This window comes from Urocitellus parryii, chromosome 15 (genome assembly GCF_045843805.1).
Source record: "Urocitellus parryii isolate mUroPar1 chromosome 15, mUroPar1.hap1, whole genome shotgun sequence".
Classification (NCBI taxonomy): Eukaryota; Metazoa; Chordata; class Mammalia; order Rodentia; family Sciuridae; genus Urocitellus; species Urocitellus parryii.
The window spans coordinates 5,618,417-5,638,575 of NC_135545.1; the positions used below are offsets into that span (position 1 = coordinate 5,618,417).

At 57.5% G+C, this 20,159-nt stretch overlaps 1 protein-coding gene and 1 pseudogene across 1 annotated transcript; both read right to left on the reverse strand.

The window, feature by feature from the left end:
- Positions 1-1,846: 1,846 nt before the first annotated feature.
- Positions 1,847-4,737, reverse strand: LOC144250497 (myeloid cell surface antigen CD33-like; annotated as a pseudogene).
- Positions 4,738-6,522: 1,785 nt separating this feature from the next.
- On the reverse strand, positions 6,523-15,366 carry LOC144250498 (sialic acid-binding Ig-like lectin 8). Its single transcript, XM_077793331.1, has 7 exons — positions 14,895-15,366; positions 14,438-14,710; positions 14,173-14,220; positions 13,028-13,285; positions 12,337-12,433; positions 11,879-11,960; positions 6,523-6,708 (listed from the first exon to the last, which is right to left on the reverse strand). Exons 1-7 carry the CDS (start codon positions 15,328-15,330, stop codon positions 6,523-6,525), a joined length of 1,380 nt encoding a protein of 459 aa, XP_077649457.1. The 5' UTR covers positions 15,331-15,366.
- Between the last annotated feature and the right edge of the window lie 4,793 nt (positions 15,367-20,159).

A 20,159-nucleotide genomic window follows, 5' to 3' on the forward strand; every position in this document is an offset into this window, starting at 1 on the left:
CAGAGCAGGTCCCTGTTCCCCAGCGTGGGTATTGCACACCAGGAGCCCACTAGTGTGTCGGGGCTGGAAGAGCCAAGCAAAGGTCAGGAACATAGGACAGGGGCCACCTCAGGAGCAGAAGGTCACAGGACATGGCTGTGGGCTGAAGGGAGCCATCCAAAGAGGCCCAGGCCCTAGCCACCAGAGCTGTAGATGTTTGCTGTTAAAGGGGGTTTGCAGATGAGACCAGGTAATGACCGTGAGCAGAGTTGATCCTCCAGGATTATCCAGGGGTGCCTGAATCCAATCAGGGTCTCTCTGTGGGAGAGGAGGCACATGTTCTAGGGCACGAGGCCAGGCATCCGCAGAGGAAGAGACTGGGGGACAGCAGCCAGGGGTCCAGGGTACACCCTGGGAGAAGCAGGGTGGACCCCGCCCCAGCTCTGCAGAGACAGTGTGGGAATTGTCCCCCCGAGGCCATCACAGACCAATGGGCACGTGGAGAGGATTCACTGGGCAGCTCTGGAGGGTGTGGAGCAGGATCCAAGTAATGCCCTCTGTCCCCAGCGCCATTTGTGTGTCCCTCTTTGCAACTAAACTCCTCTGAGGAGGCCTGTACTCCCAGCCCGCCCCTCCTTCCAGGTTTCCTGAACGTTCTCCAGGGAAGTCTCCACACCCTCCCCCATCGCTGTGTTGGGACTGCTGTTGCCCACCATCCTCCCCTGCACAAAGGCCACCACAACAGATGGAAGGCCCCAGTGTGAGACCTGGAGCTGTCACACGCTGGAGGGAACACGGGGACAGCGCCCTGACCCTGGCCGTGGCAGGGGTGTCATTCCCTGGGTATCCCCAAAGCACAGGTGACAAGAACTGAACAAGACACATGGGATCGCAGCACAATGAACAGGTTCCACTCACCTGTTCCCTGGTATCCCTGCCCCTTCTGCCTTTTATGGACAGAACTTTCTAAGCACAGTGTCCCCCCACATAAAAGCTGACTTCTGAAGTCCTCTCTAGCTCCCTCCCTCTGTCCCTCTCTCTCTCCCTCCTTCTCCCTCCCTCTCTCTCCCTCCCTCCCTCTCTCCCTCCCTCCCTCTCCCTCCTTCCCTGTCTCCCTCTCCCCCTCTCCCTCCCTCCCTCTCTCTCTCTCCCCCACCCCCCACTGTCCTGAAGCCTGTGTGAAGGTCAGTTGTGTCTGTGTTTTATTTTTTGTCCCTGCAGATTCCCATGGCGACCAGAGTTCAGCTGCAGCCACTGATCAGGGACAGCAGTGAAGGTCACTAATGACAATTGTGCTTCTTCTCCACCTGCCCAGGTGACTCACTGTTCCCCAGTGACACAGTGTGACATCCAAAGGCTGGACTCTCTCCTCTGTCCCCAGGGTGCAGCCAGCTCCCTTCCCAGGATCCCTGTGGGGCCAGAAGCCTCTCAGAACCCCCCTCCTCCCACAGCCCTGCCCCTCTGTGTCCATTGGTTGCTCAGGGAAGCGTGCTGCCCCCACCCCTGCCCTTCTCCCCACACTGACCACATCCCTGGACACTCTGACCTTCCAGCTCTTCCCAGCGCATCCTCCCCACACCCTGCCTGGTCCTGCCTCCCCAGCTCCTCAGGAGACTGCGTGGCCCCTTCTCTGGGCACCCAGGACCCACTCTGGTGGTTTGTTTCCCCTTTAGTTGGATTGAAGATGAGGCAGCACTCCCCACACCCACCCCATAACCACAGACACACAGAGGGACAGGGCCTGTGCCCTCCAAGGTCCCTGACTCAACTAGGTCAAAAGGACATGGACACAATTTATCCCCAGCCCTGGGAACCAAGCCTCCTTCCCTGTCCCTCACACCCCCAGGAATTTAGGTGTCCTGGCCCATCACTCACAGGTGACATTGAGCTGGATGGTTCTCTCTGTGGTCACACCAGCTGCAGGGAACTTCACCTGACAGGTGAGGTTGGTGCCATGGTCCTGGGGTCACAGGACGAGGGTGAGCACCAAGGAGTGGTTGGTCCCAGGGCCCAGGGAAGTGAGGGCAGCTGAATTCCAGGAGAAGGTGGGGGGTGTCCCCTGCTCACAGGCCCAGGGCACAGAGCAGGTCAGGTTGCTGGGATGGCAAGACTCCAGGGTCCCAGGGATGAGGATGTCAGGGGTCAGGGCTGGTGAGCAGAGGGGACAGGCAGGATCAGGAGGGAGGGTGGGAGGTGGGGCCCTGAGAGAAGCTCAGGCTCTGACCCAGCTGCTCGCTGAGCCCCCAATGCTTGAGCCCCAGCTCCCCACAGGGCAGGGTGCCACTGTCCTGTGACCTCCCTGAGGGTGGCCCAGAGCTGGAGCCGTACCTGTCACATGCACTGAGACTTGGTTTGCACAATAACTCCACTTGAACCTTCCTTTCTCCATCTGAAAGATGTACAGGCCACTGTCACTGTCACATGCCACTGTCAGATGCACAGAGTACTGTGCATGTGATGTTCAGGGTGCAGTTGTTGGTTCCTGGATCCCGGAGGACCTCTGAGGAGCCTGCCCTGGGTCTCCTCCTGCACTCTCTGAGTAGGGTGGTTGGTGGCCACTGGAGAGCCCTGGTCTGTATTGGACCCTGTACAGAACCAGTACCAGAGACGGGGCCGCTCCCTGAGCCAGGGTAGGAGAGCTGCAGGGCACCAGGACACACAGACCCTCCTGCACCGTCTCGGACTTCAGCACATCCACACTGAATCCTGGATCCTGAGCCAGGCACCACGGGGGAAGCTGAGGGCCATCATTGTGTCCCCTTCCTGGTCCCTCTGCACAGGCCCCCTCCACTGCCCACAGCAGGGACAGCAGCAGCCACAGCATCGGGAGGCAGAGGGTCGTGGGCTCCTGGGACTGAGCAGAGCAGCGAGAGCCTGCAGAGGGGAAGCTGCAGGATCCACGGAAGCTGGGGAGGGGCGGAGGCCTGGGCAATGACAGAAGAGGACCCTCAGGCCCGCCCTCCAGGGGAACGTGCCCTTCTGCACAGAATGGACGGAAACCCCACCTCCAGGGCCCAGAGACCCACTCAGAGGGGGACCAGGGCCCCCTCTGCCCCTTTCTCTGGGCTTCCTGGATTCCAGGGGCCTGGGCGGGAAATGTGTGCACGGCCCACCGTTCCTTTAGGATCAGCCATGCACATCCTGTCTGGGGTCAGACAGGGACCTCTGAGGTCCCCTGAGGCCCAAGAGACGGGACACCACGTCTAGGAGTGCTCCTGCCCAGGAGGAGGTGCTGCTGGGCCCCTTATTATGCACCAGGAAGTGGCCCCTCCCTGGGCCGGCATGAGGAAGTCACAGGGTGGTCCAGGCTGTCTCTCAGCCTTGCTCAATTCCAGCCCAGGACCCCTGGCCCCCTGGGCAGGCACTTCAGAATATTTGACTGGGACATGGCGGAACTGCTGCCCCCTAGTGGGTGGAGGCCGAGATGCGGCTACATCTGACCCTGCAGAGAGCAGTCCCCAGCATCAGGTCAGCAGGGCCAAGAGCACCAGGTGGAGGAGCCCTAGAGGCAGCCTGTGCAGCCAGGTGTGGGCACCGGGGGCACAGAAGGTGGGCAGCGTCCTGGTGACGGGTGGAGGCAGCCATCCTCCCTCACTCCCAGTGAACACAGTGGCTTCTGCTCTCTGGCCTCAGAGCCCAGCAGCCAGCTCCGTCCACGCCCTCGAGGGCCTCCCCAGGGCGGGACTCAGACAAGCTGCCAACCAGCACTTAGCTGTGGTCGAGGCCTCATGTGAGACGGGGCGTGGACTGTCCTCTCCGGGGACTGGAGGGATCTTCCCAGAGACAGGGCCCTGCCAGGGGGGTGACCTGGCCAGGGGCAGAGCTGGGCGGGCCCTCCTCAGCGCCCGCCCTCTCCCTGCTCACCTGCCCTTCTCACCAAGGTGGTGCTCAGCCGCCTGCAGGTCTTTTCTCCTCTCTCACCTCCCAGCACCCTGGCCTGCCCCACGTGGTCACACTGTCCCCGATGGAGCCCACACCTGCGGCTGCTGACAGCTGCTTGATGCTCTGAGAGGAATGTCCCCGTCCCCCACCTGTTCCTGTGCTGAAGTCCTAACCCTGAGGTGATGGAGTTCAGGGGTGGGGCCTCGGGAGGCCATCAGGGCCTGAGAGTGGAGCCCTCCTGAGTGGGTCCCTGTCCTTGGAGTAGAGAAGCACCTTGCCCTCCCACCACGGTGGCCACTGTGAGCAGGGGCCACGTGAACCAAGAGGGCCCTCGCCAGACAGACCCCACTGTGCACTGCTCTGCCCACTGCCAGGGCGGACAAGGGTCCTGCCTCCTCCATCCTCAGCGCAAACCTCTGCCCCGAGCTGGGTGTGATGGTGGACAGGGCGGCCCAGGACGGTCCTCTCTGTGGGTTGATGTCATAGTCACCTGCCTGAGCCAAGGGCTGCCCAGGTGAGGGCCTAACAGTGTCTGGACATGCCCTGCCCCTCCTCCCATGCGGGGTCTTTGCTGAGGGTCCCAGGAGCTGAGTTTGGCCGTCTCCAACACGATGCAGCGTTTGCAGGTGCTGAACAGCACGTGGTTCCCATCAGTGCCTACAGATTTATGTTTTGGGTGGCAGTTTAAAATGCATCTGATTTAATTAAAACAGAGGAGACTCGTTTTCATAGCTGGTTTGGCTCTCAGAACACTGGAAGGCCCAGACCTTCCCCTCGCCCTGCCCCTTCCCTTGTGATGGACATCTCACTTTGGCATGGAACATGGGCTACAGTGAAGACATCATTATCGGTCCTTTACCCATGAGTCAAGTCCATAGCTGATTTGTGCTGCCCACTGTCCTCCTCCCTGGCCCCCCAGGACGCCCCATCCCCTTCAGCCTTGTGTCCTGGCTTCCCTGGGCTGGGCTGGCCTGGGGGGTTCTGAGCTGCAGGGGCAGGTGATTTGTAGGGCGCCCTCTACTGGAGCTTCCCGGTGCTTTCCTCCTGTTCAGACTGGGGCCAAGCATTTGGAGAAGAATTGAGCTGTTCACTTTATTCTCTCAAAAATGGAAGTCAAGCGTGCATCTGGGATCTTAGCAGGTAAAAAAGTAAATTAAAGGACTGATTTAGAGTATGGGCCAGGTCTCTGAGAGAAGCTCAGCTAAAGGCTTTTCAGCAACGGTCCTGGATGAACGTTCAAGTTTATCATTGGTCAGAGAATAAATAGCAATTCTCAATTCCACCACCTGTTAGAGGCAGACTCACTCTCATCACAGAGATGTGCCCCTAGCACACTGAATCTGACTCTTATATTGATCACCTATTTGTATTTAATAGTGATGTCTAATCATGAAAAAAATATTTGCATTCCATTCTGACGATATTTTTCATTTGTGACTTTAAAATTCTCCTCTGGGTTTAATTTTGGAGACATCTTCCAGGAGGAATGGATACCTGTGTTCAAGGAAAACTGACCTAGTATTTAGAATGAAAAGCACATGCACACACTGGGACACACGCATTGGTCACACACATGCTAAGCCCAGTGACAAGATCCAAGGAAGGGAACCCAGTTCCACAACCCTGACCCCTCCAAGGCATGAAGACATGCAGTTAATTCCTTTTAGGCATAAAGAGAATCCAAAGAGTCGCATTTCAATTTTGTTCAGAGACAATTCTCAGAAAAAGTGTCAAGTTGCTGGGAACAAGGAGTAAGATTTGTTGTGAAATGCTGTGAAAGGAGGGGAGGAGGCCGGGCCAGAGCTGCGCAGGCCTGACCCTAAGGCATGGTCACTTCCTGGAAAGCTGTGGAATGGCCACGTGTGGCCAAGGGCACAGGCAGGTGCACCCTGCTGCCTCCAGAGGAGGAGCCCGCAGGTCCTGCTGCTCAGAGCACAGGGACCCGCAGGTGCTCAGCACCCACCTCCAGGCCCTGCTGACGGGCCTGACTCCCTAACCCCCACCCGGCAGGCGGACGTCTCAGCCCAGGTTCAGAGAGACTCTGCCCCTCAGTTCCTCACCTGTAGGGATTTTTAAAGTTTTATTCTGTTTTAATGTACAAATAGTGACTGTGTGCATTTATCGGGGACAATGTGATGTTCAATGGCTTCACACCCTGAGCACTGACACACTGGGCCAATTAGCCATCCATCACCTGGGACACCCTTCACTCCCTTGTGGGGAGGACATTTAAAATCCTCCCTTGAGGCTGGGGACATGGCCCAGTGGGTAGAGTGCTTGCCTCACGGGCACAGGGCCCTGGGGTCCGTCCCCAGCACCACAAACAACACTCCTCTCTTGCAACATACAGTGTGATGTTCTGTCCTTGTGACACCTGGGTGACCTGCAGGACAGTGTGGTGGATGACACAGGCCCAGAGAGACGCACAGCAGGATCTCACTGCAGTGGAGTCAGAAAGAGTTGAGCTCAGGAGCAGAGAGGAGAGCCGAGGCCCTGGGTGGGCAGGTGGGGGGAGGAGGAGGTGGCCACAGCACGGAGCGCAGCTGGGAACAGGTCTGGGTTCCAGTTCTGCATGGTGCCAGGACCCAGAGGCGTCCCTCTACAGGGACCTGACTTTTCCTTGGCCTGGAAGAGGCTGCGCCTCCTTGAGCTGGGCCGGTCTCAGCCTCTCATGATCTCTGCGTACTCACTGTCGGGCGCCCGCTTTCCCTGCGGGCCGCTGGCCTTCACCTCATGAAACCTGAGGGCTGCATAATGGATCTCCTCATCCTCTGAGGGGCGGGTGGCCACGGCCAGGGCAGCTGGCTCTGGGCAGCGTTCCTCTGCCTGGGACTGGACCAGGCGGCTCTGAGTGGAGAGAGAGGAGAGAGTCAGGGTGGACAGTGGGGAGGAGGCTAGGGCTGCAGGGTGCCCGTGTCCTTCATGCACACAGCCTTGTGCGCCAGAGTTGAACTGTCCTCATGGACACTTCCCCAAGCACCTAATGCTCCACGCACCGAGCCTCGTGAACTTCCCCCAACAGCTCCATGGGGGAGGGATGATTTCGTCTCCATTTCATAGAAGTGAAAACCGAGGTTGAAGTAGGGACGCAGCACACCCAAACTCCCAGGTAAAATCAGGGTCCCATCTGTTTCTCCCTGACCCCAAAGCCCAGTGTCCTCCTGAGGGCCCCGGTGCCAGATCCTAAGCTGGGGGCTCGGTGCACCCTGTGGACACAGCAGACACAGGCCTGGCCTCTTGCAGCTCATTCCTTAATGGACGGTGGTCACAATAAGGACTAATCAAAACCAAAAACCCATCGTGCATTATGATAAGATGGGCAGGCACAGGGCACCTGGGAGAGGCCGGCCTGGACCAGACATGGTGCCCGCCCCGAGATGCTCACAGCCTGATGGGCTGGGGCAGGAGCCAGCCAAAGAGATGGTATCCCCCCAAGAGGAAGAGAAAGGACCCCAAATGTCCTCATGTGAGTCCTGGAACCTGCAAATACATTTCCTTGTGAGAGAGACTTTGCAGGAGGAATTAAGTCCAGGACGTGGAGGTGCAGAGGGATCCTGGGTTTGTGGGTGAGCCCAGGGTAGTCACGAGGGACTCTTCAGTGAGGGTGGGGGACGAGAGGGACTGGACAATGCTGCTGGCTCTGCAGATGGAGAGAGGCCCCGCCCCCGCCCAGGTCCCCAGGCCCCCAAGACACAAAAGGAAGAAAATGTCATCTTCCGGAGCCTCCCGGGCACCAGCACCCGCTCCCTGATTTTATTCCCGGGAAACCCATTTTGGACTTGTCACCTCCCGAATGGTAAGGTGACACGTATTTTGTTTGACGTCACTAAATCTGTGGCAAGTCTTACAGCAGCAGCGGGAAGCTAATAGAGCAGGTCACGCAGCAGAGAGCCATGGGGCTCCCCCAGGGGTCCCCCTCATCTTAGGCCTTTCTCTGCCACCCTGGACAGCAGATGGCACCACAGAGTGACAGTGACTTGGCTCCTCCCCTGCCTCCTGATTATCTGAGGATTCACACTCAAGCTGCTTCTCCACCCTGAGGCCCCCAAGCCCTGCTCCTCCTGGACTCTGCGGAAGCCGAGGACGCAGCCGCACACCTTCCCACGCAGAGGCCCTCTGCACTGAGCTACGGGACACCTCCAGGCCCGTCCACCGCCCTGGCAGCCCTCTGTCCTGCCCACACCTCCTGATCCCTGAACCTCAAAGTCAAGAATTCTTCTCTGCAACGTCCCTTAGTGGTCACCTTCAGTCCCCACAGCCCCTCGCCATCCACAGCTGTGACATGCAAGCCCTCCTCCAGCTCCCCCTCTTGACCACAGACTCGGGCCAACAGTGTGCAGACGCTCCTCAAGTTACAGCCAATAAACCTACATAACTAAAAAGGTCAAGGTCAAAAGTTGGCTTAGTGCACTGGATGGCCCAGGAGCACCAGTTACCTCCCCGACCTTTAAGCACGCTCACCACACTCACGTGAGCCTGGCACTGGGAGAGCACTCACGCAAAGCCTGTTTTGTAGCGAGTTTGAACAGCCGCGGAGCCACTCAACACCGCATCCACAACAGGGCAGCGCAGGCCTCCACAGAGTGCTGGTCTACCTCGGGGGTGGCTTGTGAGGGACGCTGCCTCTGCCCAGGGCCACAGCGTGTCATGTACCACCCATCCCTGGTCCCAGAGAAGGTCCACATGCTAAATCTGAAATGTGGCTTCTCTGAGTGGGTTTTGCTTCGCATGTTCATAAAGTTGAGGAGTCGTCCATGGAAACACTGTGAGTAGGGGCTGTCAGTACTCGGATCCCCTCCCTTGTCCAGAAGCTAAAACCCATTTCAACAGAACTCCTCCTTCCCTCCCCAAGTCCCCTCATCCTACCTCGACTGGACCTCAGTGATTGTCACCTCCATTCCCACTGCTCAGGGCAAATATCCCGGAGTCAAGCATCCTGGATCCTGTCACTCAGTCCCCACTCCCCATCCACAGTGGTCCCACTCAGCTGATCTCAGGATCCAGCCAGAGGCCAGTCAAGGTTCCAGCCAGCATGACCTCCTGCCTGGCACTGCCTCCCAGCCTCCTTTATAACCTCTGGCCTCTGACCCCCCCACACACCTGCCCCCCACCACACACACACACACTCACGCACACATACCTGCCCCACACACAGCCACACACACACACGCACGCACACACACACACACACACACACACACACCACAGGGTCTCTCCTGCACACAGCAGCCAGAGGACCCCCTCCTGGTGCTCAGGCCTGCAGACCCTGCACAGCCCCACAGCAGAGGGGATTTGCATAAGCTCAGCCTCTCCCAGCTGATCTCCTGGGGTCACCTGCCTCCCTCTGTAGAGCCCAGGCCCTGCCCTCAGCCCTGGGCAGCCTCCTGTTGGAGTAACTGCACCCACTGCTCCCTCTGCCTGGACCCTCACACCACAGACTCCAGAGCCCCCTCCTCACTGCCCTCGCCACAATGGGAAGACACTTGGGAGAGCCTTCCATCTGATGAGGGCCCAAGAGCCAGGCTGCAGAAGGGACCCTGCAGCACGTCAGCACAAAACACAGCCCAAGGAGACAGTGGGCAAAGAACGTGACCAGACATTTCTCCAAAGGACACAGAAATGGCCAAGAAGCACACACACAAAAATCTTCAGTGTCACTAGTGATCAGAGAAATGCAAATCAGAGCCACAGAGAACTGTCACCTCACATGCATTAGATGGACAGTATTAGGAAAATAATAGGAAATCAAACAACCACAACAAAAAACAGTGTGGCCAAGGATGTTGAGAAATGGGAACCTCGTACGTTTCTGGTACATGTAAGATGGTGTAGCTTCTGCAGAAACAGGCAGTTCCTTGAAAATTAAAAATAGAACACTATACAATCCAGAAATCCTAGTTATGGGCACATACCCAGAAGAATAGAAAACAGAATCTTGAAAGGATGCACACACAGCTGTGCATTATTCACAGTAGCCAACAAATAGAAGCAACCAGAATGCCCATCAACAGATAAATGGGCAAAGAAAATGTGGTGGATATTATTCACCCTTAAAGGAAAGACCTTCTGTCACATGCTACAACACAGACAAACCTTGAGGACGTGCTGCATGACATAAGCCAGTCACAAAAGTGCAAATCCTGGACACGTCCACCTCAGTGAGGCCCCAGAGGAGGCAAAGGCAGAGAGACAGAGAGTAGGAGGGGGCTGACAGGGTGGGGGGGGGCAGGAGGGCAGTGGGTTGTGCTCATGGATGGAGATAAAGTGCTCCGGGGATCTGCTGCCCAGCTCCAACTTCAACACGGCTAAGATGGTAAACCCACGCTGCATGGTTTTTCACCATCGAGGACAGATCTAAAAACAGAACCTCTCAGCCCCTCCCAGTCCTGCACCCTTCCTCCCCAGAGTAAGTCTCTCTCTCCTTGTGCCCATGCACCACCATCTGTTTGCTTGGTGGCTGGCTGCACCCCTCTGTCTAGAAGAGAAGCTCCGAGCCTCAGGTTTGCTGCTGTGTCTCCTAGATGGGTCCCTGGCCCCTACACAGCTGGTCCCTGGTAGGTCTCAGGGACGTTCCCTGAGGGTTAAAGAATTCCAGAGCAGGCTACTCTGCTGCCCAAACTCTCCAAAGCAGGCTCTAAATACAAAACACAAAGGAGGAGGGTGACAGGTCCTGGAGCAGAGAGGGTGACAGGAATGAATAGTGGGACTGCAAAGAGCCTCTGAGAGGGAGGAACAGGCAGGCCCAGGCCCAGAGGCATCAATGACCTGGTTCTGTTCTGGGGACCCCAGTGAAAGCCCTCTGCAGAGGAGCCCAGTGTGTGGGGGGGAGCAGGCTGTGGGGAGGACGGGGCCAGGAGAGCGAACTGGGCACTCACCAGGACAGAAAAATTAAAAAGGGGGCCAAAAATGTCAGAAATTGAGATAAATATTTTAATGAAAAATATTTTTTAATCAAAATTAATGCCAAAATTCATGGAAAACAAAATAAACCCAGCATTAGTGCAAGTGTCCAGATGAGCCAACTGGAGGAACACTCTGTTTGTATGTTTTAGTGACATTTTTAATGGTCAGCTTTTTTAGAGGACTTTAAAATAACTGAAATGGTCACGTTTCATTACTATGTAGCACAGCCTTTTCCTAAGTTGAGGATCTGATGTCCCCACCAGCCCTGAAGTCATTGTGCCTCCTGGCTCTGCTAGAGATGAACACGGGACGGTATTTACAACCTACTCTTGGCTTCCCTTCTGTTCAGGGGAATGCGGCCACGCTGCACCATGACTCTGGACTGAATGACAACCTTAAGTCACCTTCACTAACTTTAGTTACCTAGTTTTGTCAGCTCATTAGAACACTATTTGTCTCCATTCCTGAGATTTTCTTGGCACCCCTTAAATTTGCACTGAAGGCAAGTGGCTCCTGGCTCCCCCAGGCTCCTGACCTGATGGAGGTTGGGGGCCACCAGGGGCTGAGGAGCTCACTATCCCTGTGGTCAGCCTTGCACAGGGCCATGGTCACCAATTGCACAGACCCTGTGACACCGCAGAGCCTCATGCCACAGTAGCAGAGCTGAGTAGCCACAACAGGGACAGGGGGTCAGCAGCCAAGGGTCTACCGTCTGGCCCTGCAGACAGGTGTTCAAGTGCAGAGGAAGTGGACACTGGGCGCCTGAAGATGGCACCAGGTGGAAGGGGAGACAGAGGCGGGAGGTGAACAGGTCCAGGGACCAGATCCCGAGCCCCTAACCATGAGGGGGTCAGGGAGTGTGGGGCTGGTGCTCGCTGCTCTGAGGAGCCATGATGTGACACAATGGTTTAACAGGAGACAGCAGAACAGAGGGGGGTCCCTCGGGCCTGGCCTGGGAGAAAGCAGGGAGGAGGGCGCTGTCAGCAGCCCAGGGTGTGGGCATGCAGCTGGACAGCCGGCTGTCCCGGGGAAGAGGGGAGAGCAGCTGCGCCACCCTCAGCAGAGCATCCTGGGGACATCTCTGGGAGGTGTGGGGATGGGCCATGTCACTCACCTGAGAGGCCGGGCCCTGGACAGCGTTGGTATCCCCCGAGCCCGCCGCTGGCCTGGCGGACCTCTTCCTGTAGGAGCGCGCTCTGAATGGGGACACCAAGGAGCCTCAGTGGGGCCAGGGCGGGCAGAGGGCAGACGGCCGCCCCACCCCTGCCTCTTGCTGAGCCCAGGAGGGCGGACGAGTAGGAGAGGACGGTCCTGTCCTGGAGGCTCCTACTGGGAAGGCAGCTCCGGGCTCTGGCCTCAGAGAGTGGGGACAGCCTGGGAGCCCCTTGCTCGGACGTGGGCTTGCGTGGCTGCCTCCCCCAGAACCCACCTGGACCTCAGGGGCCCTGGCTTCAAGTCCTTGACCACCCAGGTCCCTCCAGCTCAGGGCCCGGCCGGCTCGCCCTCCTCCTCTCCAGGGTGCTGCCCGGCCTCCCAGACGCCCACCAATGCTCACCGCCCACCAATGCTCACCCGAGGAGGAGGAGGGTGCAGGACAGGAAGAGCAGGGAGGCAGCTCCAGCGCCCCAGAGGGCCCCCCGCGTCACTCCGGATAGAGGCCCCACTTTGCCTGTGGACGCACCAGAGGGAATCCCTTTGCAGACTCAGCTCCCAGGATCCCTCCTCCCTTCCCTGCTGCTCCCTGCAGGACCCTGGACTGAGCCTTCCTGGTCCCTCTCCCAGACCAGGAGAACTAGGATGGGGTGGGGGCGCCGTGTGGTTATTAAAATTTGGTATTTTGTTCATCATAGAATTGGTTTCCATCCATTTTTACTTTTTTGATTATTGCATCGTGATACTATTTTCGCCCAGTGTCTGGGCTGGTTCTGTTCTCACGGGGGTTTTGTTTGCTTTTATTCTTGGCTTCTGGCTTCTGGCTTCATCCTAAATGTTGTGCCCAAGGCAAATGCCTCACGAGTCCTGGCCCACAAAGCAAGGGTCCTGCTGCCCAGACACCTGTCTGAGGCCCACCTGGCCTCCAAGGTCCACCACCCACCCCTTGGCCCAGCAGGGAGAGGACAGCGAGGCTCTGGGTCCAAGCCCCCAGCTGAGGGCAGGACAGAGATGAGCTTCCCTCTCAAGCCAAGGAGGTGGCTGCAGGGACTGGTGTGGGGCAGGTGCTGTCCCCTCCTCCTGGCCCTCTGCAGCCCACTGTGACACTCACTCTGTGATGACAGGCTCAGGGAGATGTGCTGGGCGCCCAGAGGGTTCTGCGCATGGCAGGTGAATTCCCCTCCCACCCTGAGGTGCTCTGCAGACAGCTCCAGCACCCCAGGGTCCATGGTCTGCGAGGGATACAGAGTCAGGTTCCCCCAGGACCATCTCAGCCTGGCAGGGGGACGGCTCTCAACGACACATAGCAGACGCAGAGATTGACCCTCCAGGACGGAAAGAGATGAGCCATTCCCCAGGGTTCTGGATGCTGTGGAGAAAGAGACAGAGGGTCAGAGTGACAAAGAGAGCAAAGGAAAGAGAACCCTGGAGTCCAGAGAGGGGACCCCCCACACTCATGGACTGAATGAAGCACAGGAAAACACACCCTTGACCTGTGTCCAGGAACATGGCCACGTTGATGTTCCTGTGACGGATGTGTGTTCCTGCACCTCCTTCAGCTACATTGACTCAAGCTCTTGAACCAGAACATGTGGCACAGCTGTATTCTGTGCTCAGGAGCTGAGCTCACTGATGTGCACACCCAGCTGTGGACGGAGGCTCAGGACCATCCACTGCACACTCCTGTGGGCTGAATGGACTCAGTGCTGGTTGGCAGAGGATGCCCACAGAACGGGGTCCATCTGGGCAGTGGGACACCCTCACCACCAAGAACGAGGACCCTGAGTGCTACCGACATGCAGTGACCTGTCAGTCCTCAGGTGGACAGTCCAAGGCTCAGCGCAGCCTGAATGGACACTGGTCACTTCTGGGAGGGACCTAGGCTCTGGGGACAGACTGCTGGGCATGTTCTGTGTGAGCCCTGGACTGTGCCTCCTCCCACAAGCACTTAGATCAAAGCTGTTGGGGAATAAGAAGAGGAGGCTGGAGGCGGGTCCAGGAGGAGGCTGGGAGGGGGCCTGGGAGCCCAGTTCTGCTGTGAGAGTGTCACCCTGTCCCTGTGGGGGTGAGGGGCAGGCGCTGGAGTCCAGGGAGCCCGGGAGGGTGGGGACAGGAGCTCAAGGCACATGTGGGGCTGAGGGTGGGGAGGGGTCAATGCGTTCCCCAATAAGGGGCTCTGTCACCTGGGTGAGGGGACCCAGCCCTGCCCTGAGCTGAACAGGCCCTGCCCCCAGCCCCAGCGAGGCCCCTCCCTACCTGGGCCAGCTCCTCGGGACACAGTTACACTCAGGTTCTGTGGAGAGTCTGGGACAGGGAGACACGCAGACCTGTCAGTGGGAGACTGGGGACATCAGCCTCTGTCTCAGGAGCCTCATGGTGGGGAGGGGTGGAGGCTGCATCCTCCTGGCCCAGCCCCCACATGATTTCAGGACCCAGCACCCAGTGTCCAGGGTCTGACCCCTCTCCCTCTCCCTCAGGGACCAGCCCATCAGAGACCCAGGTGTCCCAGCCCAGCTCTCACATGAGACGTTCAGGTGGACGGTCTTTGTCCTGGTCACTTGGGCCCCAGGCAGGGTCACCTGGCAGGTGAGTTTGGTGCCATGGTCCTGGAGCCGCGGGGTGAGGGTGAGCACCGAGGAGTGGATGATGTTGGGGCCCAGGGAGGACACAGAGGGCCCTTCCCAGGAGAAGGTGGGGGGCGTCCCCTGCTCACAGGCCCAGGGCACAGAGCAGGTCAGGTTGCTGGGACGGCCAGACTCCAGGGTCCCAGGGACGAGGATGTCAGGGGTCAGGGCTGGTGAGCAGAGGGGACAGGCAGGGTCAGGAGGGAGGGTGGGAGGTGGGGTCCTGAGAGAAGCTCAGGATCTGACCCAGCTGCTCCCTGAGCCCCTAATGCTTGACCCCAACTCCCCCAGGGCAGGGTCCCACCCAGCTCTGTCCTGTGACCTCCCTGAGGCTGCATTGACCTGGTGCCTTACCTGTCACATGCACTGAGACCATGTCATGTACGTAACTGAATTTCAAGTCTCCTCTCTCCACCCGAAAGTAGTAGGACCCCGCGTCCGTCTTCCTGGCGTCTCTGATGCTCAGGGAGCAGTTGTCGGTTGTTGGGTCCCCAAGGAGGTGGAACCGGCCCTGGGTCTCCTCCCGCACATTCCTGTCAGGGTTGTTGGTGGCCACTGGAGCATCCGTCATTTTGTCCACTTCTCGGAACCAGTAGCCATGAGCTGGGACCCTGTTAGTCCAGCTGTTCGAGGAGTAGAAGAATTGGCAGGGCACATGGACACACAGTCTTTTCTGCACTGTCACCTCCCTGGGCACCTTCAGGCTGTAACCTGGCTGGGCATAACCCCCCTGGCCCTCCACCCGCCCACAGCCCCGCAGCAGGGGCAGCAGCAGCAGCAGCAGCAGCATGTCGGCCGGGGCTGCAGGGCCGCAGGGGAAGTCTGCCCCCAGAGCTCCTCTCTGAGGAACTAAGAGCCCACAGGAGGAGGCCCACGGGAAGGGGACAGGAGGGGACGGTGGCCTCCTAGAGGAGGAGCTTCAGCCAGCCTCTGCCAGGGTGGCCTCTGCCCTTGGAGACCAGCCCCCACCACCACGTCCAGCCTGCAGCCCTGAGGACAGAGAGGACAGGGACCCTTCCTGTGTCACCCTGTCCCTCCCTCCCTGTTGACGTCTTTCCTCTTGGGAGACTTTTCTGCAATGTCACTCATGGGCTTCCTCTAACCAGAGCCCTGAGTGACCCCAGGGCCATTGAGGATTGTAGGGTCAGGAGACAAGGGAGGCCACTGGGGTGAGCAGGTCCCCTCTCCTCCCTCCCTCGGCAGCCACACACTGTGACACCCTCTCTGCACAGCAGACCTGGACACTGTCCCCAAGAAGTTACCACCTTGGGGAGAGACACTAAGTCCTCAGGCACCTGGGCAATAGTGGGATCCACTGGGCAGCGTGGAGGACTGCTCCCACCCTGGCTGGACTTTGGTCTCAGGGGACTGTGCAGAGGAGACACAGGGCTGAGTTCTCTATGGTAAAACACCAAGGACACAGAGGGACCCGGCTGGCAGGTGGCCTGAGGGACAGAGACCCAGGCTGAGGCCTCATGAGGGGGGACTGGCCAGGAAGACAGTGGGAAGGGAAGAGGCAGATTTTAAAAGGTGCAAAACGTCTCCTCCATCACCAGCCTCCAGGACGACTCCCTCACCGCCATGCTCTCTGCTGCCTGGTTACTCCAGAGCACGTGGACCTGGGGCCTCCAGAGCTGGTTGGCTCTGCCCCAGGAGTCCCAGGAACAGAAGGCACAGAGCACGAAATGCCAGTGTGGACGTCCCCCCTGGGGTGGCCAGGATTTCGTGTGAGCAGCAGCATGCGCCTGAGTAGAGTGATTTGCAGCTGGGGCAGGTCGTGGGGGTCCTGGGAGGGGGGCCCTGTGACTCGTGGGGGTTTTCCTTGAAACCTTTTTCTGGGGGAGACGGGAAAGATGTGTCATGTGGGTAACTGACATCTCCATGTGGGGCTGGGGCTGTAGCTCAGAGGTAAAGTACTTGCCTCCTCTGTGTGAGGCAGTGGGTGTGATCCTCAGCACAAAATGAAAATAAATAAAGATATTGTGTGTCCATCTACAGCTAAAAAAAAAAAAAAAAAAACCGCCATGTATTAGGGCCAAAGGAGTCTCCTCCGTGGCCACCCCTGCTCCCCTCGGGCAGCCCTGGCCTCCTCTGCAGTTCTCCATCTGAGCTCACCCCCTCCAACACCATGGCTTCCTCTGAGACTCTGTGCACACAGAAAGTTGGGCTGTGTTCGTCCACTCAGCCCCATGGACCTGTCCATTCCATGGTATCCCCAGAACCAGCTCCTATACCTGGGGTGGGGTCGTGCCCTGTGATGGCTGAGGGGAGGGGTGGGGTTCCACACGCAGCCCCCCCTCACCACCCCCTGCATTGCCAGCTGCAGTCCCACCTGCAGCCCTCCTAGGCCCCCCGCTGCCCAGACACCCTCCCAGCAGGAGCAACTGCAGAGCCCAGTGGTCAGAAGGGCTGCTCAGCACCCTCTGTTTTCCATAGCCTCCAATGTCCAAAGAAAAACAGAAGAACAGGAAGGAGAGACCTGGGGAAGCCACAGAGAATCTGCATGTAAGAGAGGAACTTCTGAGAGAGCTGGAGAAGCCCTCTTGTTCCACTTCCCCAATTTAGAAGAAGACTCCCAGGTCAGAGTGGTGAGTGCTGTGGGCTGAATGCTGTGTCCCTCCAAAATTCACATGTTGACATCCTAACTGCAAAGGGGAGGGTCACAGGAGGTGGGGACTTTGGGAAGTGACAGGCCCTTGTCCTGGGGCCTGTGGCGAGGCAGCATGTCACAGCAGGAGTGTGTGGTAGAGCATCTGGTCACCCACGGCAACCAGCCAGTCCTCATCACCTGGAATTGGCATGTCCAGTCTCAGTTCAGTCCCCAAGGACCCGCCCATACACCCAGGTATCCACACACCAAAATTCTTCTTCACTGAACAAACCTTCATTTTAAAATTAAAGCTAAAGTTAAACCTAAGTGAAATGTAAATCTTGAGATCACAATTATTTGAAAGGTCTTCTAATTTAAAGGTTAAACACTTGAAAACATTTTAGTACTGGCTTCATTGAATATTAAATTTACACTACCTTAAAGGGAGGGTCTCTAGGCTTGAGTTAAAAATATGGCAGATACTAGCCATATGCAGGTCTTTAAATTTAAAATGGCTTAAAATTAAATAAGCAAAAAATTCAGGTCCTCAGTCACACCATCCGTCAAGTGCTTGGCCGCCCTTGTGGCCAGTGGCCACCACATGGGACATACAGACACAGCCCTTCTGCACCATTGCAAAGGTTCTGCTGGACAGTTGCTCTAGGCCAGTTACACGAGATGTTTTGAAGAGTAAAAAACAACGTCTTTATCAATAAAAATTAAAGAGACAACCACAAATGATCCCCCCCCACCACCCCTTGAGAAAGCACCCTGCATGGGACAAGGAAAGGCCCAGGTGGGGACAGAACTTCATCCTCAACAGGGCAGAGAGGAGGCAGCTGGGAAGGAGACTGAGGGTGTCCAGATGCAGGAGGAGGAGCAGGGCAGGGCAGCCCAGGAGCCTGGGAGGGCAGGGGAAAGGCGGGCTGCTGACCTCCACAAGGCAGGGCTCAGAGGACACCAGGTCTCAGAGCTTCCCGCTGAGCAGGGGGCACCCACCTGAGGCCACATCCCTCCTGGAGCAGGCCCCTCCTGGTCTCAGGGGCTGGAGGCTGGAGGGAAGCAGGGAGCCCACGTGGCCAGGGGTCCCGGACCCTCCCCAGGAGACCATCCTCAGCACCTCTGACCCTCACCTGCACTGGGACAAGGATGGGCACCGTCCAGGGCGCATCCTGCTCATCCTTCTTCTGACGTCAAGACAACCTGGTATTAAAAGTCAGGTCTGGGCATGTTGAGGGCTAGAGTGGGTGGGACGCCCGCAGTCCATCTCCTCCAGCCCCTAGGTCCCCTGAGACGGGGCTTGGTGAGACCTTGGGCTCCTTCAGGCCTCAGTGTCCCCAGGACTTAAGGACCTTCACTCTTCCCAGGAGGAATCGGGCTCCCTGACCTGAGACCTGGAGGACAGTCCCCGTCCAGCAAGGAGGTGAGTGGAGAGCGACGGGGAGGAGCTCAGAGTCCCAACCAGGGACAACCGCACTGGAAAGGCCTCAGGGTCTCCCTGGAGGGACAGTCAGGGAGGGAGCTTGAAGACAGAGGCTCCTATAAGACTGAGGACCCCGTCTAGTGTTATGCTCAAGTTCGGGACCCCCAAAAGACCACCAGAGACCAAGAGCGATGTAAGCAGCTAAGAGGTGTTTATTGTGAGCTAGCTCGGTCCTCCGGGCGCACACAGCAACTGGTGATGCTGAGAGGCCCCGAGCCCAGGGTTTGCAGCAGTTTTATACACTCTTTGGGGAAGGCAGGGACTTCACATACATCATAGCATCTCTTAGCAAATCATCACACACTGCGGGAAAATCATAAAACAACTCTAAAACATGATTAGCACATTCACTGGTGGGAACAAGTTGGGTAGGGGTGTTTGGTTAGTGCAAGAGGGGGATTCCTTTGAACTGATTGGTTTAGGCCATGAGGGGTGTACTTGCTGAACTACATGGTTTTCTAACACGTTATCAACCACCATAAACTACTGGGGGTCACCTGGCATCCCAGGTATTTCCCTGTCTCATGCTGATTGGTGGTTGCTAGGGGGGTGCTATGGGTCCCCACCTAGCCTGACTGAGTCAGGGACACCTGGTGCAGCAGATCTCTCCTGTTATTTGCAGACAAACAACTCAGCAGAGTGGGTATGTGCCTAGGAGTGCTCTGTGGGTCTTTCCACCGACAAGGGTCACGCCCCCTTCCTTGGACAAGCTTTGCTCTGAGGTAGAGGCTGGTTTCTCAAAAATGGAGTCACATCAGTTTCTCACTAGGACCTGAGAGATGACATCATGGGCAGCATGGCCACTGGCTCCTGTGCTTGTCAGTCAGAGCTGACCAATGGGAGCAGGCTGGGCGGGTCCTGGGCTGAGCTCTGACTCTAACCCTTCACCTCCTCTCCATCTGCCTCAGTGTTTCCCTTCCCACTTCATCTCCATCATCCCATGCCCTGGAGTCACCAGAGGGGCTGGAAGGGTCCCCAGGTCAGCAGTGCCGAGGACGGGAAAGGAAGCAGCCCACAAATGCACAAAGACAGACAGCTGCTTCCCTGGGGCGCTGTGGCTTTGACAGTGGTGTCATTTGGGGGGTAACCCCAAAAGCACATGTGACAAAAACTCAAGAAGACAGATGAGATTGTGACAAAATGAAGAGTTTCTGCACAACCAAAGAAGATGACCAGGCAGGTGACAAGGAGAGAAGGGACAGGGAAAGGTGTTCACAAATATAGACACACATGGATCAGGGCTGGACATCCAAAGTGCACAAGGGACACAGATTTCACAGCAAGAAACCACCTGTTAAAATGGACCTGAGTAGATATTTCATTGAAGAAGATTTATGTGAACAGCAGGCGTATCTTAAAACACTCCACGTCACTAGTCATCAGGAATATGCAAGGCACAACCACAGTGGATGTCCCCACACCCCTGCTAGGACAGCCAGTGTGAAAAAGAGAAAAGATGAGTGTCAGCAAGACACAGAGGAAGGAGCCCGTGCCCAGTGTCTGTGGGGGCGTCCGTCAGCAGAGCCACCCTGTGGAAGGGCACAGC